A 16,992-nucleotide genomic window follows, 5' to 3' on the forward strand; every position below is an offset into this window, starting at 1 on the left:
TAATAGTTTMTTTTCCAAAGAATGGCAGTGACTGTGTATTTCGTTCTCAGATGTCTCCTCTCATCTATAAATCATTTAATGGCTGCTGCATCCCTTCTGGATCAGTCTTTGCTGATTTATAGTCAGTGAATATTAGCTAGCTAATCAAACTAACACAGACAGAACAATTAATACAACCAGCAGAGGCATTGATAAGGATGTCATGCATCTGTTATTCCAAATCAACATGTAAACAGGAAAAAATCATGTATAACCCTCCTTGCTTAGGAAATGGAAAGGGCTGGATATATAAGCAGGATGCCACAGGCTGTGTTTGTACTGAGGGACCCACCAGTGCTTCCCGTTTCCTGGCTGTTACGTTTGTTCTGTCCATGTCACATCTCAGTCTTCAAACAGGCCTAGGCCTGTGGCACCTCCCTGCACCCCATGGGATGGAGAACTAGGTGCGTGGTGCCAAAGGAGCTGCGTGCTGTACGCCACAGCCATATCATTTGGATGGTCAATAGCCAAGACCTTTGGGCTGTGCCATGGCAGGCATAGGCTCAACCACTGAGTCTCACAGCACAATAAACCCTTGTGCAGTCCAGCCTGTTTGACACCGGTTTAATAGTTTAGGGCCTTCAGAATAGCAAACTCCTATATATTTATAACCTCAGTGTCCAAGGATGGAGACTTTTCTATACTGGCATAGATACAYCTATAGTTTATAGACTAAAATATTTTTCAAGGGTGGTGCCTTCTGGTCAGTAATCACACTGCTGCATGTCTGCCTGTTTACTTCTAAAGCAGTTGTTGACCTCTAGTTTTGTCATAAATGTTGTATCCTCCCTGTGCTCTGTTAAGCAGGTAGAATGGTTCTCTGGGAAGTAAGTTCATTTTCTATTACAACAGAGTAAACGTTCTTGGGCAGACCCATTTGCAAGTTGGCGCTAACCCAAGTCAGGCTAGTACTTAGAAGAAGGAACTCAGTAAATGCTCAGAACATGACTTCTTTACTCCATTTTGATCTTCCTCTCTCTCTCTCTAACACGCAACAAGACAATAGTTCTCCTTGAGTTGCAGGGGAATTAGGGTGCTTTCAAGGCCCCCCACAACTAATACGGAAAACCAAAGAAAACAACTACTTGTTCCTGCTTGAAAATTAGGACTTTTTAAAAGTAAATATGCAGAAACTTCCGAGGTTCCTTCATACTGGGATCCACTGGGACTTATATAACAGGTGTGCCAGGGCACTTGTGTAGTTTTTTACATTTGTGGGGAGGTGAACTGATTTTCAAGCCAAGCGATCTGGATATAAAATTATTTGTATGTATTTGAAAAAATGAATATTTGGGAATATCCATATTTTATTTGTTGCTAGCTGAATGTGGAGAATGTTGTCTGATTTATAAATTGGGTACTGCCTCCTACCTTTGCTGCTTCTACAGTTTCATTACTCTTGTGCACAATGAGAAATGCTTTTTTTCTGTGACTTTCAGTGATCTCAATGAATTATTACATCATAAAGCTAGGGTAAGTGAAAGCATACAGAACTGCAAATCTGAGTTGATTTAATAGGGACAGCTGCCATCCTTTATGAGGACAAGCATGAAATTGATATTTGTGATGTTTTAGGAAGGAAATGCAAGTCTAACAAGTCAGAGGAGTTCAGCAAGTGGAAGAAATTCTATGTCCCGGAATGAAATAGAGAATCAGCTGCTGCAAGCAACCCCACCAGCCACCTCATCTTCTCCTGGGCGTTCTTCAGATTTACGCTGTACCATTAAGAGGTACTTGTTACAGACTGTACAAGCCCTCTTCCATGGGTAGCGGTCAGTCTGGTGTAAATGTGAATCCTGAGCATTATCTGCTTTACCCTCCCCTGGGCCTTCATAGTGACAAAACATAATGATTTGCTCTAGATCTTAAGGGCACGTTCCCAGATGCCCTATTTCTTGGCTTGAGTTGGTAGGCTGAGTGCTCTGGTTACTTAGACATACCCTGGCGATGGGACTCTGACTTCAAATTAAATCCTGTGGAGATAACTTCTTATTTAAAGGAAGAAATGCAGACATCTCAGGAGTTTCTGAACATCAGTGACTTTTACACTTGCAAACATTACAAAATTATGGAAAACAATAAGTAGGCCAGAATACATCCATTAAATACAATTTCATGCCTCCTGTAGAAGAGAGCTTGGTCTCAGTGTTCATTTGCCAACATACTAGTTCCTTGGCCTGGTCTCCTGGCTTTTATATGAGATACTGTGTACTACCAAGGTACTGGCAAGACCCAGTTAGAACAGATTTTGTATTATTCCATGCTGACCAGTTAGAGTTAAACACTGAAAATGCTGTGTTAATTGAACAGCATGGTTTAAAGATACAAATAAAATGGTGTTCAACATTTTCAGCTTGGCCCAGGCAAGCTCCACATGTTTCTGTTACTACCACAATGTTATTATGAGGAGAATTATTTTTTTTTTTAGTTTGCTGCTTTTTCTTTTACCATTTATTTCACTTGCATTGAAATTAAAGATATATAGAATGGGAGATTATCTCCAGAGTTCAGCTTATCTCTTGCAGCTGATCCATAAAATCTAGTGTATTTACACCTGTTATATGTCTATAAGGAATCAGTTGCATGTTGGAGAAGCTGTGCCTAGAGAAGTTATTTGAGTAGTTCAGATGGAGTTATCAGTTTACCTTTTGAGAGCTGATTCATCCCTGCTGCCATACTTTTGTTCACTTGTTAGGCCTCCAAAAGCTTTTGTTTCCGTTCAACTGGAGAAACAGGGGCCCCGAGACATGATGCTGAACTCATTCATTCAGAAGGAAGAAGCCCTGGGCAGCAGAATGCAAAACCCTGTGTGTCAGGAGATTTATCATTTTCAAGAGAGACTGTTGATATTTGGCACATAGGCAAAATGGTTAGGGTCCTTTTTTTTGAGTTAGCACTATACTTATTCTGCAGTTAACGTAAGGAGAAAGGCATTGTGTTGGGGCACTCTCCTGAGACTCCGAGTCCAAGTGTGAAAAGCGCAGTTCTGTCATAGAGGAGGAAACAGCAGATTTCATTTGTTTAAGAAAGGCATTATTTTCACCACAGGGATAGGCAGCTCCAAATTTAGGGAAGCTTGAAGGTACTCAGCCCTCTTCCATGGTGCTGTTTCCCTGTGGTCTTCCATGGATACAGCTGCAGGTCTCATGACAGAGAGAAAATATGCATGAAAAAGTGCATGAAAAAAACAGGAATCTGCAGACACATGGCTAGTTTAAGGTTGTGGACACTAAGAGGTGTTACTCCTAAACTATTTCCAAACTAGGTAAGGAGATAAATTCCAAGTCTAGTTATTCTACTAGGTGCAGAACTGTTCTGGGCTTTTATGCATATGAAGCACCCAATAGGGGGTCTAGCTAAAGATGGACACTATATGAGGAAGGCATCTTAGATAAATATTTCTAGCCATTTCATTTATTTTTTTTATTTTAGAAAATGAGAGGGTCATAAAAATTTGTTTATAAAGATACTATAGTGGGTCTAGATTTTGCTTTTTGGAAAGTTCCTCTTCATCCAGTGTCTAGATAAAAGTGAGAACATGGATCCTCTATTAAAGTGCTTGTAAGCATGTATCTTTTGATGAATGCATTACAAGTTAAGCATGTTCTTTAAGAACTTACCAGGTAGTAAAAAGCAAGCATCTTCTGCCTAGACCCTTAATAGCTATTCTGTTTTTAAAAACATCAACATAAATTATTTAGCTTAATGTATTCATAAGCTTTCAGCCAGCTCCGTAAGCTGGATAAGTGTGAGGAAGTAACTGCTAGTTGTGAACTCTTTTGGGAAATATTACAGAATTTGTGAACAAAACTGTATGAACCAGACTTGAATAAAATAATAATTCTGAATTTATTTAAAAAACTTCCATAACTGTTTACTGGATCTGTCATACTGATTAAAATCTTTCTTGATGGTTATCATTATTACAGTTTTGAAATCACATAGTTAAGATATTTGTAATGTTGTACATAACCTTTTTAAAAAATATATATTAATATAAAATGTTTCAAGTGCTTTGCAGTATTAGTGGTACATGCATGGTACTAAGAAGAAAATGTTCTCTCATTATAGGATGAATTTCTGAAACTCAAAAGAGACATTATTGTTAAATGTTTTTATAAGTAAGTATCTCTGATACAGATGTTTAATATATAGTTAATATATAGTTAATATATATCTTGTATAGACATTTATATTATGACATTTAGTATAACTAAAACAGACATTTTAGACAATGGCTAAAACTCTTATTCTGAGGGCATCTTTTTTACATGGATAATACAACTTATGAGTTTCTTATTTGCAAACTCAGGAAAAGAAGAACATTTTCAATGGTTTGGTAGGATAACAGTAGAAGCAGTACAAGTCATCTTACTGGAAGGGYAGGAAATATGCCACTTAGCTTATGTATGAGGAGAAAGAATTGATGATGGGATGGTGAGTAGAGTGTGGAAATGTCAGATAAACATCCTCAACACAAGAGGTAAGTTGCAAAGGAAATAATCTACAATAGATCACAGAAAGAACTAGTGGTGATGTAATGTCCTGTGAATTCAGTCTAGTTGGTAAGATAACTTGGGAGAAACTGGAGTTTCAATTAGAGTTGGACTAGATTCTATTTTTTAAATCCTGCTTTATTATGTCAATATTCAGTATTCTATAGTCTTTATTCCCAGCTAAGTTTATGTTTCTAGGAGTTTTGTCTTGAACAAAATAGCATGAGATTGAATCCTAGAGCATGTGTGCCAATAAATTAAGGGGAAAAAAAAAAGCAAACAGGCAATTTCTAGTTTATTTTTTCTGAGGAACAGACCATGTTAACTTGACTTACTGCACTAGACTAGTTTATACATCACCTTTCTGCTGAAGTGCATAACATATTATGAAGCCGTATAAGGGTTATATGTTCCAGTTCTTTTCTGTCAAAAGACTGGATAAGAACCTGCCATGTGGCCAGCATCCAGGTCTCCTCATATAGCCAGGTGTGCAGAGATGCATGTGAGAAGGCTGGGGAAAGAGCATGGCAAATAGCTAGCTGCAAGCAGGGCAGCTGGGTTGGTGAGCCATATTTTGCAAATGAGGTAGATTCCTGTCTTTGTAAGTAATGTCTGTTCCATTGTATAGCAGTATAAGCTGTAAAAGGGAATTTCTGCAGCTCACCCTTTGGCTTCACAGGTGAATGTAGACCAAGATGACTATTCTTGTTCCCCTTTGCATAGCTTTGTGTCACACTACAGATGCAGACTACCTTTAGCCCAACTACAATGTACTGAGTATGCAGGTAAGGGCAGACTGATTAGTCTGGAGACAGCTTGCAGGTTGGAGCGGGGTTTTGTTGGAGTGGAGTTTCAGTGCAGCTGAGTGATTACGAAATCTGACTCAGGGTCACACTGTCAGGTTTTAATTCACAGTTCTGCAATTAACTCATCATGTCACTTAGTTCCTTCCTGCTTCAGCTTCCCTATTGTAAAGTAAGTATCAAGAGCTACCACAAAGCGGTTGCTGGATTAATTTATAAACATTTCCAAAGCACTGTGAAGACATCTGTCTGATCAGAAGTGTTAAATCTAAAATTTCCTTTGCCTCGTAAATGCCACTATCATGTTTTTTTATCCCTCTGGTTGTCACAGTGCAGCAAAATTGTCATATTTATAGCTTATAAATTTTGTTGTGGAAGATGCCAAAGACGTCCATACAGAAAGAGATTAGGCTCAACAAGAGTAGAGCTTATCCGGACAGATGACATGCTGCACAACACTATATATTTTAATTATACCTTTTCAGCCTGAACCAGCGTGTGTCCCAGCATGCCCTGAGAGGTCAGCTCATTGCATACTACAACAGCCTAAGAAGTTTGTTAGATGATTTCCCTGTCATCAGAGACAAATACTTTATAACTGGACTATCTCAAGAAAAAAAAAGAGGAGCAAGACTTAAAGAAATACCTTGCAGCTGATCCCAGGTTTGTAACATCTTTGAAAATGTGTTCCTGGGGGCCAGAGTCCTCAGTCAGTGGGTATTGCCAAGTAAAGGTGAGTACATGTTTGTAAGGATGATATTCCAAAGGTGCCCTGAGCAGTGTGTTCTGCCAGTGTTCGGGCAAGTTTCATGGATGGAGGATGTGTACAGTCAGAGTCTCCTGCAAAAGCTGGCATAAAAGAGGGAAATTTTTTAGAAATGTGCTTTCCTCTAATCCCAAGACTGCATGCAAGGAGGAAACAAATAGGAACTCTCACTTTCAGGATGTAAATCCTCTACTTTAATTATTAAGTCTATGTAGTAAGGGTTGTCTTACCCTTAAATTTTATTTAAGAGTTAACTAAAACCTGTTAGTAAATTAGATGCAGGAATGTGACTTGTCAGAAGTTAGGAATGGAGGCGAAGGGCACACATCAGACTAGGGAATGACCCTGTATCATTTGCTCCTTTCAGAATGGATATTTGTTTGCCCATATCACAAGGATCTCCTTCCTCAAAACTTGTGGCTAGCAATGCAAGCCCTTATGCTGACTGTCTGCATATTTGCAGTATGCACTGTGCAAGTCTCTGGGCTCCCCAAGCACAGCACCAGCAGGCAGATGTTTTTAGATGTGGAAGTAGTCACCTACTTCACTGATTTTGCCCTTGTTCATCTTGTTTCCCAGCAATAGAGAGGCTCAGCAGCAAACAAAGAAAAGAATTATTTATTCAGGTTCAAGCAAAAGCTTTAGTTCTTGTAACAAAGGCTGGGAGTGTGGTTAAAAACCAAACAAATCATAAAGCATGATTCAGCAAGATGCTTGACAAGAAGTTTATTACCCCCTCCTTGGTGTTTAACTGCATGTCAGCTACAGGTTTGAGGAGATACACCAGCCTTGGCCCAGCCCTTCAGGTTTCCGGTTTCCAGGGAGCAATCAGGATGCAGGCCTTTTTTCTTCCTTTTATTTATCTACTTTTATTAAGTGTTGTCTAAGGCATTGTATTTTGGACTCCAGTCTCAGATGCCCTCAGAAGCTTTAAAGCTCTATAATATTCTGCATGTTAGAACCTATAAAAATGATACATAGGCCATTTGTAACAGGTTTGTTGTTAGCTTTATTGTGACACTTCTCTGGACACAGTAACAGAAGAGATAATAGTAGGCTTAGGAGCACAGCATTTTACTACACTTACCTTTCAAGGTGAAGCTCCCCTCCAGCCCCAGTCCTGTCAGCTTGGAGGTTCATGGATCAGGCAGTTTCCATCTCCTTTGCTGAACTCACTTTGGAGTTAGGACCAGGAGTGGTTAATTGTCATAGAAACTGTTTTAGTTGCTAACCTAGCATACTAGCAAGATTAAATCAAACATCATTTGCTTGCTCAGAGGAGGTTAGTTTGGGTGCAGGACCTATGCTTCTCCAGTTCATGCAATGCACTACTTGCTACTCTTAGTTTCATGGGACATCTAGCAAGGAATAAAGCCATGGTACGTTTCAGAAGTTGTTATCTTGTGACAGAGAAAGACTTTCAGAGCATTGACTCTGGTGGGATATTAAACATACATACATACAGCAAGTCCTAGCATTATTCACCCTAATCAGATACTGGCTTTGCCTTTGGACTTGTAATTTTTCTAACTAACTAACAGCAAGAAAATATTTCAATACCCTAGAATACTTTATAGGCTTATATTACACTTCTTCAAAAATATTCTGGGGATAATATAAGCAGTTATACATTGTCCTTTTACATTGTAAAATGAAATGTCTGAGCTAGAAAAAGACAGAAAACAAACATATATACACGTGCATCTCCTTTTGTTTTTAAGATGGCCCTGAATTTTCTGAGGTTCCCTTTTATCCTCCCCCTGCGCTTAGATGCCTGCCTGCTTTTCACCACCGGTTTGTGACCCAGCCAACAGTCACTTTCAAATCCCTTGCTATTAGCCTGCTGCCTTTATGCATTCGGTAGACGAAAGAAGCTGAGAGCAAATTCATACCTACTGCAGACATTTAGAAGTGAAAGTGTCTGGAAGGCAGCTTACATGGGCACCGCTGCAACACACAGTTTGCACCTGCCCCTACACAGGGCACAGAAGTTACCATTCACCCTAGACGGTGAACTTAGAGAACTGCAAGAAGCAGTAGAAAAGGCTTACTCAAAAACGGCTCCTGTCCTTTCACCCTTCACCATCTACCCCGTCCATGCTTTTTTTTTGTCCCCACTTTATCAATTATTACCAGTTAATGTTTCATTTTCTGTTGTTTAACTGATGCTTAGAAGCACCTTGTAAACAACAACTGTCAATTAGTTATGATGAAAGCAGAAATTTGGCTTCCATCTTGCCTGCATTAAGAGGGTTAGAGCAGGACATTAACTCAATTGCTTTCTTATCTCCTCAGCTAAYCTTGGTGCCTGCATTTGTGGCTGCCAGGCACTTGGAGGGCGAGCAGGTTGCATGATCCCTGCACCTCCCTCCGAGAAAGGCCTGCAGCTGCGTGGGAGAAACGTGTCTACCAGGGAGGTGGCTAGTTACAGTGGGGGTAATGCAGGGAGGATAAAGACTGGAGGGGAGTGAAGATGGGGAAGAAAAAACATGCAGTGAAGAACACGAGAAAAAGGAAAGAAGAGGTTCTGAGGGAGGAGCAGAAGTAGTGAGAATGGGAATAGTTATATATATTTTTTTCAAAACACTTTTCATTATAATTGTCTTAAAACTCTGAAGGAAATACCTGGGAAGAAGGTCATTAACATCAATAGAGAATGTTTCAGAATTGGATTCTCCCACCTAACTTTAGATGTCTGTATCTGACTAGGCTCCCCTGATAACCAGGGGGTGCTTTAGAGGGCTGAGGCTCCTGACCTGTTTCAGATTCTTGTTTTAGGATGAGATGAACTGTGTCCTCGAAGTGCCTCTTTCTCTCTCCAGTGACCTGGTGAGCCTCAGGAGAGTTGCTCGTATTCTAAACATCCACATTTGGTGGTCCAACGAACCCCCATTTTTCCTGATTTTGCTGTCCCCTGGCACAGATCCAGCTGCTGCGGGATGAGGGGAAGGCTGTGGATAAGTACCCTACTTAGCCCACCTTTGCTAGCTTACCTAAGCATTAGTGGTATTCCTCAGAAAAAGGCAGAAGCACTCAGGTGCAACAGAAGTGTTAACTCACATTAGATAGTAAAAGCTTCCCTCAGCAACTGCTGTCTTGAAAGTAAATATTGGAAGTAGAAAGAAAGGGGAAAACATAGAGTTGTGTTTTTTATGCAGTAGTACCATCCTGTCCCTCCCTTCCCCCAGCCTTTTTCTTTGTCACCAGATTTTGCACAGAAAACTAGGCCATAGCTCTTATCTATACACATTTCAAATGTACTAGTCACTATGTAAGCAAATATAGCGTACCGGGGGTGGGGTGGGGTGGGGTGTGTTTTTTAGTGTTTTTTTATGTGAGGTAGAAAATCTTCTTTATCCAGGATTAAACTGTTTTAGCTGTTTCTTGAGAGATGGTTTTCCAAACCAGCTGTGTGACATGGGGGTAAGCGGCACCTGGGCTCGTCTGCACGCAGCCAGTTGTCCTTGTTTTCTGTCTGAAAAACGTCTGTGCCACATGGTAGCAGGGCCACATGGCGCTGGCCCCCTTCCCGAGCACGGCTATGGGGAGGCCACCACTAACACGGTGTGACTATGCATACATACTGACATGGGGAAACACACCGGTTGTGACGGACTGGCTGAAAGTCTCATTCACTTAAGTCTGTGAAGATGAAGCACATCTGGACGGCATGTGTGCTCCTGCCCTGGGAACAAACTGTAGTTGCCCTGCTTGTTCTCTCTCTGCTGATACGGTTTGTGTGCTGTGATGTGAGATAGAGGAAATGAAAGCAACACCATGTGAATACTAATCTCAGCCTGAAAAATGTCACTTGTGCAGTTTCCTTGGGTACAATTTGCGCTCATCATTCTTGTGCAAAAGTTAGTCAGGAACAGCTGGTTAAACAAACCCTGCCCAAATCAAATTCCTTGCTTACAACACRGAGTATTTAACCTTTCATTACTCCATCCCACCCAAACAAAAGGTCTATTTTTTGCATTCAGCCTTGTTTTTTTTCCAGAAAAAGAAGAAAAAGAACCTGCAAAACTTACTTCAAAATGTGTTGAATTTAATCTCCAAGATGAATTTATATCTCTGTATGTACTAGCTGTATATTGTCCTTCATCTTCATCTATCTGGAAACAAGAAACGACACATTGTGTATAAAAATGGGAAAATAAATTACTCATGTAACAAATGTTGTCTTTAATATCTTCTGGCAAGAAAAGTGGTCTGCCTGCTAGTAATTGCACAGAATATTTTAACGAATATTTTTAACTGTAAAGACAGTTACAGTTCTCACGTTCTGTATGGCAAAAGTGTGTGCACAGGGTTAAGAAAATCTTAATGCCCTAAGGACAACATCTCACGCCCCTGTTTTATAAATCACATGCTTTGGTCGCCATTTTGGGACTAGCTTCTTTTTAGCATGGCTTGGAAGTGGTGCTCATAAATCAGCACTTCAAATTTTTGAGAATGACAAAAGTCAGGAAATGAAGCAAAACAGTTCCTCCCTACTTCTTTGCCTCTCACATTAAAGAACAAGGGGACAATTCTTCAAAACTCATGGCAGCTTCCCACAGATGCTGAAGGGCATCAAGGCTCCTGGGGTTTGCGAGGATTGGGGCTTCCCAGTGCCTTGGATGGGGCAGTTATAACTTTGCAGGATGGCCATTGAGCCCTCCTCTTGGATGATGGTTCTTCTAGAGCATGTTGCTGAGCACATCTGCATGCCTGGTCCTTTGCGTGTTAATTTTTAATAATTGGTACTGTTTTGATAACACTAGGGCCATTAGAATAAATGACCAAACTGAGCTTGACTCAAAAGTGCCTTTGTAAAACTCCTAGACTGACCTGTCTTAGGACTTGGTTGAAAATCAACTGGAGAGAAAATTTCTCTCAAATTCAGCAAGTTTTTGAGGTCAAATGTTTGAGCATTTGAGGTCAAATTTTACACCTAAAATAGTACCTAGATAATTTTATGTCTAAAATACACTTGCTCCAAATCTTAGAGGCAAATCCTATGTCCAAGTTAGAGTTTTATCAAACTCTTTAAATATATTCCTGGGAAGTGACAGAAAGAAATAAGTCCCCAAATGATAAAGATCTCTCAATTCTTGCAATAACTCAGGTCATTCCAACCTTGACCACGCTGTTTGCTGTCTCCAGATGGACGCACCTTCCTTAACTTGTGGTTCATCCCTCACCCTTCTGAAGTGCTGATTATGTTCAAAATGCTTCCAGAGAAGGTCAGTATTTCTAAGACAAAGAGATTTTGTCTGGGTGCTGGCCCACCCAAATTTTTCATATGTATTACAATTTTGCTTGTCTTTGGAGATAGGAAAATAAACATCAGTGTTTTTAGTCTGGATGTAGCTAGAATGAGCCACTGATGAAGTAAGTTGCTGAAACGTGCCTGACAGGAAGGAGAGAGCTTCTGGCCTCTTGGTTTAGAAATAGAAACAGGACTAAAAGGAAAGGAAGTATCTTTTAATGTAAAGATCAAAAGTAGTTAATAGAAAACCCAGCCACACTGTGTTGTTTTCCTATATGTGAAAGTATTCCCCAGTCCTTACCCATCCCGCCAGTTTATCGGTATTCTCCTGTCCCCGTGTACACAGAAGTGACAGGTTGTAGACCTTTATGTCCTCTGGCTTATTTTTACCTCTTCCTTCCAGACTGAGGAGAAAGGGCAGGAAGAAGAAGGTGCTTGGGGTGGCTGTGACAGTGAAGGAGCTGGATTTGAAGGAGGGGAGAATGTGAGGGGAAGGAAATTGCAAGAGTTTTCCTCGTGCTAATTTCTCCACCTCCTGTAGAGCAAAAGGAAACAGACTGGCCAGCAAGAGCTATATATCTAGATTTGAACAGTAAAAAAGGTGTTTATATTGGGATAGCAGTTTCTAACCCAGAAGTTGTGGCACCAGATGGTGCAGTGACAGCTGGGGGTGGTATTCAGAGCCTGAAAGAAATTCAGTGATGGATGTTAGTATTTGGGGTTGTGTGCCCAAGAGGAGCTTCTGACTGGAACTAGTGCTGCCGTCACAAGTGCAGTCAGCAAGGACCACTGCCCTGGGAGCCCCCGTGCCCTCTTTGGGAGGTCTCATTTTGCACCAGAGTGGTCTAGAGTGGTGAACCAGAGCGTGTCCTGCCAGCAGGTAGCAACATCTGTTAGCACTGCAGTTCCTCCCTCAGTGTGAAAGTAGATTGGATGTTAAAACATAATTCATCAGTGAAGATACAGTTATCTTCTTTGGGTGCGTGCATCACTAGGGACAGCCTAAATGTTGAGGTATAGTCTGAACACTGCTGCTGACAGACTTCAAAGAGCACTGCAGTCATAGCATTTATTCAGACAGATTTGCTGCTTTAGTGTATTTTCTTAGGGCCTGTCATCTTAATAGCATCCTCTATGCATTTATCTTGCATGCAGGCTGCTCTCAGAGCTCCCCACCTGAGCCTGGAAATTGTTGGTGCACTTCATGACATTGTTTCCTATCTATCTCCTGGGTTTTGCTCARTTAGGAAACTCACCAAACTGTTTCTATGCCTTAAACCCAGAGCCTCTGACCCCAGACTGGGGGGGGACTGAAAGGATTGGTAAGTAACAAATATTACATGTTTAAGGTAGTTTTCTCCGGGTCCAAATGAGCATGAAATGCTGATGTTGAGGCAGAAACAAAGAGAGTTCAAAGGTGAGGTAGATGTTCAGTGACATAAAAAGTCATGAAAAAAATCCAGTCTTATTTTTCATCTTCACTGCTCCATTTTACTGGTGGAAGACCATCACATTTCAGGATTGTGCACACAGCGTCACAGATCTGTCACAATATCACAGAAAGGCAACATACCTACAGGGTTTAGAGGTCCTGCTCCAGAAGGGAGCAGAAAACAKGGCCCCAAAATTGCTCTTCCACTCTAGAAAGTTTCTGTTAAGCCATCTGTTTAGATCATGATGATTTTGTCTTTACCAGAAGATTAGAAAAGGCAAGCTTTGTTTCCTTTAGTAAATCTATCACTTGATTCTCTTTCCAAAGGATAAAACAGATGAAATGTATGCTGTGTCCTACATGAACATGTGTTAGTGCAGAAATAGTATCAGTTTATACAATAGATTTGACCTGCTGTTCATGTTAAACTATACTGCAGGAGTGGGGTTTATCTAGCTTTACTTTAGTGGCCAGAAGTTAGGTATCTAACTACTAACTAGGTGTCTCTGGTGTCACCGGACATCTTCACTGGACACTGTTACAAAGACACCTTCAGAGGAGTTGCTCATCCCAGGCTAAATTGTGTTGAAAATGARTGGGCTCAATTCCTCTTTGGAGATGCCTATATTCCTCTAGTTAGTATTGCAGGAGCCAAATTAAACTTTATGCCTCATATTTAGGCAACAAAAGTTACATGAGATAATCCTATCCCAAGTGGCGAAATGCTCTTGGCAATGAAATGTTTTTCAGCCATTGGATTATTCCTGCAGTAGAATGAGATAGAGTTATGAAACATGGTGCATTACACATGCCTCCTGCTCTTTCTCTGTGTGTGTGTGTGTGTGTGTGTGTGCGTGCGTGTGTGTGTGTGCGTGCGCACACGTGTTGCCTGGTTGGACTGTTTTCATGCCACCTACAAATGCACACCTTTAGCTGTATGTTTGGCACTGCTTAAACACAACTCAGGAGTGGAAACTTTTCCTACACAGCTTCACTTCTGTCCTGGCATATTTTAAAACATTAATGAAAATTGGGTAAAAATATAAAATTCTTCAAGAATTGGGAAAAATGTATGAAAGACTATTTTTAGCTTTTGATGTGTCCAAATTTGTCATGTGGTCCTTCATGTATTTTTCTTTTTATATGAGTAAGATTTCTATTATCTGTTCTGAATTTAGCTTCTTGAAATTTCTCTTTAGAAGAGAAGAAAGGACTCAGTGAATCACAAATACTTGTTACAGCTTTTTATTTTAACACTGTGCTGATGAATGTCTAATTTGGAAGTGGGCTTATTTTCTCTAACAAAAAGCACTCTCTGTTCTGTGGCACGTGCTCGTTGTACCATTAAGTGTGTATCAGTAACTTCATTTGTATACGGCTGAGAAAGCTTACGTAAATTAGCATGTTTAACGAGCTTTGAAACAAACAAGAAGTCTGAGCTCAGTGATCAATGAGAACCCACACAACCAAATGTAGGAGGAATATTATATACAATGTATTTTAATTTCGAACATACCTAGAGCACATACCACACGTTTAAAACAGAAAATATGTGCAATGGAGTCCTCAGTACTCTGCTGTCTCTATAACACATTTTGTACAGACAGTTTAACTCTATTGTTCCTCACCAAGAGATCTTTTTTGTAGCTGTTGTTCAGAAATAATTCCCCTCTCCCACAAGTCAGAACATTTAACTGCCTTAAATGATGGCAGTCTCTGCAACCTGACAGAAAGAACATTGGTTTTCTGTAATAGGTGCATTGAAGTTAAATCACTTTTGTGGTGGATGCGTCTTGGGAGGCAGCCAAGTGCTATACACAAATTTTGTACAAATACCAAGTAAGAACAGGTGTCCTTATAACGTTATTGATTTATAGACACCCATTGCTTTAGGAAGTTTCATGCTCGGATTAAAAGAAATAAACAAACTTCAGAGCCTCAGCAGAAAAATATTCACTAACTTGCAGAATGGGGCCCTGATAGTATTTTATTGAAATCATTTGGAGAAGTTGTCCCTATCCCAGACAAGCTATCTCCTACCAGGTAATAACTAATTTAGGTCTTTAGAGTGTGTAAAATGCCATTTCAGGACCTGATTCTGCACCCTTTTGACAAACTTAAACTTGATAATAATAATCTATAAGATGGAGTCTAGCAGTTCCCTTGTTGGCATTTTATAATAATTGGCTTTTTAATGGATGAGGATAACAAAAGAACCATTCTTCTGAGATACKTGTAACTTCACTCCTATGCCTCTTTCTCCCTGTCCTTACTACATCCTCATAATTCTCCAGCTGCTGTAATCTGTTTTCTTAAAGCGTGTTTTTGTAGTGTGCTGAATAAGATGTAAATGCATTCTTCTGCCTCCCAGGGGAAAGAGGAAAAATGAAGAAAGTCATGATGTGCAAAACAGTTGGAGGGAAAAAGAAGTTATAGAACTAATGTATTTTATGTGCATTTCCTCACACATATCTGGTAAACTTATTGTTTTTGGACCTCTAGGATCTGAACTTCAAGAGATACAGGAAATGATTGACAGCCTTCAGAATCCACTGGATACCAGCGAAGTAGCCCAGCTGCTAGCTGTTCACAGAGAAGTCGTGTTTCTACAGTTTGATGCAACAATTAGACATCGACTACGGTAGGAGCTACAGCCTGTCAGGGGTGGGAGTAGCAACTAGCATTTTAGAAAATGCTGTTAAGGGGCTTCCTTTGTTGATAAGAGAGAAAAAAAGTAGGGAAGATTAATTTAAATTTTGTCTGTGGTATCTGCTCCAAGATGATGAAACGTGCCTTGTAAGCAGAGAAATGTACTTCCTGCCAATTTCCTTTCCCCCAGAATTGGTAGGAGTCCTCACAGGAATTTCAGCAGAGCATATCTGAGTACAGCTGTTCTTTGTCTGAGCATTATATCACCTTTATGTTGTGATACACAACTTACTAACTCAGGGAGGTTGGTAGCTGCCAAGGAGGTATACTTATGAGTGCATCGTTTTGTTTTGCTGCAGGAGCTACATGCGATTTTACATTTTCTCTCTCAAAGAATACTTAAGAAGCAGGTACAGGATTCCCAGGACACTCAGATCTAGGTTTGCCTGCCTGTAAAATGTTATTTACCCCATTATAGAAACCAAACTAAGATTTACTTTTCAGGACTTCCTAAAAATTAACTGTTTCCCTTTTCTCACCTCTCTCCCCCCATGTATTCTCTGTTGATAATGATCACAGAGTGGTTTGAATTACATATGGATTATCCTCGGCAGAACTGAAACAAGGGTAGGGTATGCAAAAGCAAAGGAAATTCCAACTCTCCTCCCCTCCATAGATTAGGCACATGTCACATTGTGGCATGATGCAAGACCAGATTTTTAGGTATAATAGAAGTCTGTTTTGTGGAGCAACCAGGTTGGGAAGTCCACCAGAGGAAAACAACTCCTTGACTTGGTTCTGAGTAATGCACAGGACCTAGTTCAAAATATTACAGTTGGAGCTATTCTCTAAGAGCAACCATAATGTGCTTGCATAAAATATCCCTGAAGGGACAGTGAAAACCAAATAAATATCACCATAGCTGAGCTCAGCTTCAAAAACCAGAACTACATAAGAATGAGAATACTTGTTGGAAAAAAACTAAAAGGATTAGCTAGGGGAGTTAAATCCTTGCAGATGGCATGGAGACTCTTTGGGGACATACTGGTGGCACAAAATAAATGCATAGCACATGTGAAGAAAGACTTAAAAAAGAATAGGAGGATGCTGGCATGGCTAAACAGCAGGAGTAAGCAGATTATTAAAGGAGGGCATCCTTAAAAAGCTGAAGTTACATTCAAATAAAGAAAATAGAAAAGACTATAAACTGTGACAGGCTAAAAGTAAAATGATTTGAGGCAGCCCAGCAAAGATTTTGAGGAACAATTTTGCTRAAGGCATCAAGACTAGTAATAAATCTTGTTTCAATTATATCAGGAGCAGGAAATCCGCCAGAGAGTCAGTAGGGCCAGTAGGTGATCAGGAGTGATCACTGAAGATAAGGCAATAGCACACATTTTTACAAGTGATTTGTTTGTTTCTGTATTCTTTGTGGAAGAGCTTGAGGAGGTTCCCACACTAGAACCTTTCTTTATGGGGGCGAATCAGAGGATCTGCCTCAAATGAAAATGTTACTAGGGGAAATGATGGGACAAATGAACTGAAATGAAGAT

The 16,992-nt window shown here is 40.2% G+C and overlaps 1 protein-coding gene across 1 annotated transcript in view; it reads left to right on the plus strand.

The window, feature by feature from the left end:
- The first annotated feature begins 851 nt into the window (after window positions 1-851).
- Window positions 852-16,992, plus strand: part of LOC112969119 (coiled-coil domain-containing protein 162-like) — a 46,382-nt gene continuing 30,241 nt past the window's right edge. Inside the window, 3 exon segments of the mRNA XM_026072041.1 lie at window positions 852-866; window positions 1,615-1,769; window positions 15,162-15,431. Coding sequence (XP_025927826.1) covers window positions 852-866; window positions 1,615-1,769; window positions 15,162-15,431 — 440 coding nt within the window.

Source organism: Apteryx rowi, unplaced genomic scaffold (assembly GCF_003343035.1).
Source record: "Apteryx rowi isolate R43461 unplaced genomic scaffold, aptRow1 scaffold_334, whole genome shotgun sequence".
Taxonomy (NCBI): domain Eukaryota; kingdom Metazoa; phylum Chordata; class Aves; order Apterygiformes; family Apterygidae; genus Apteryx; species Apteryx rowi.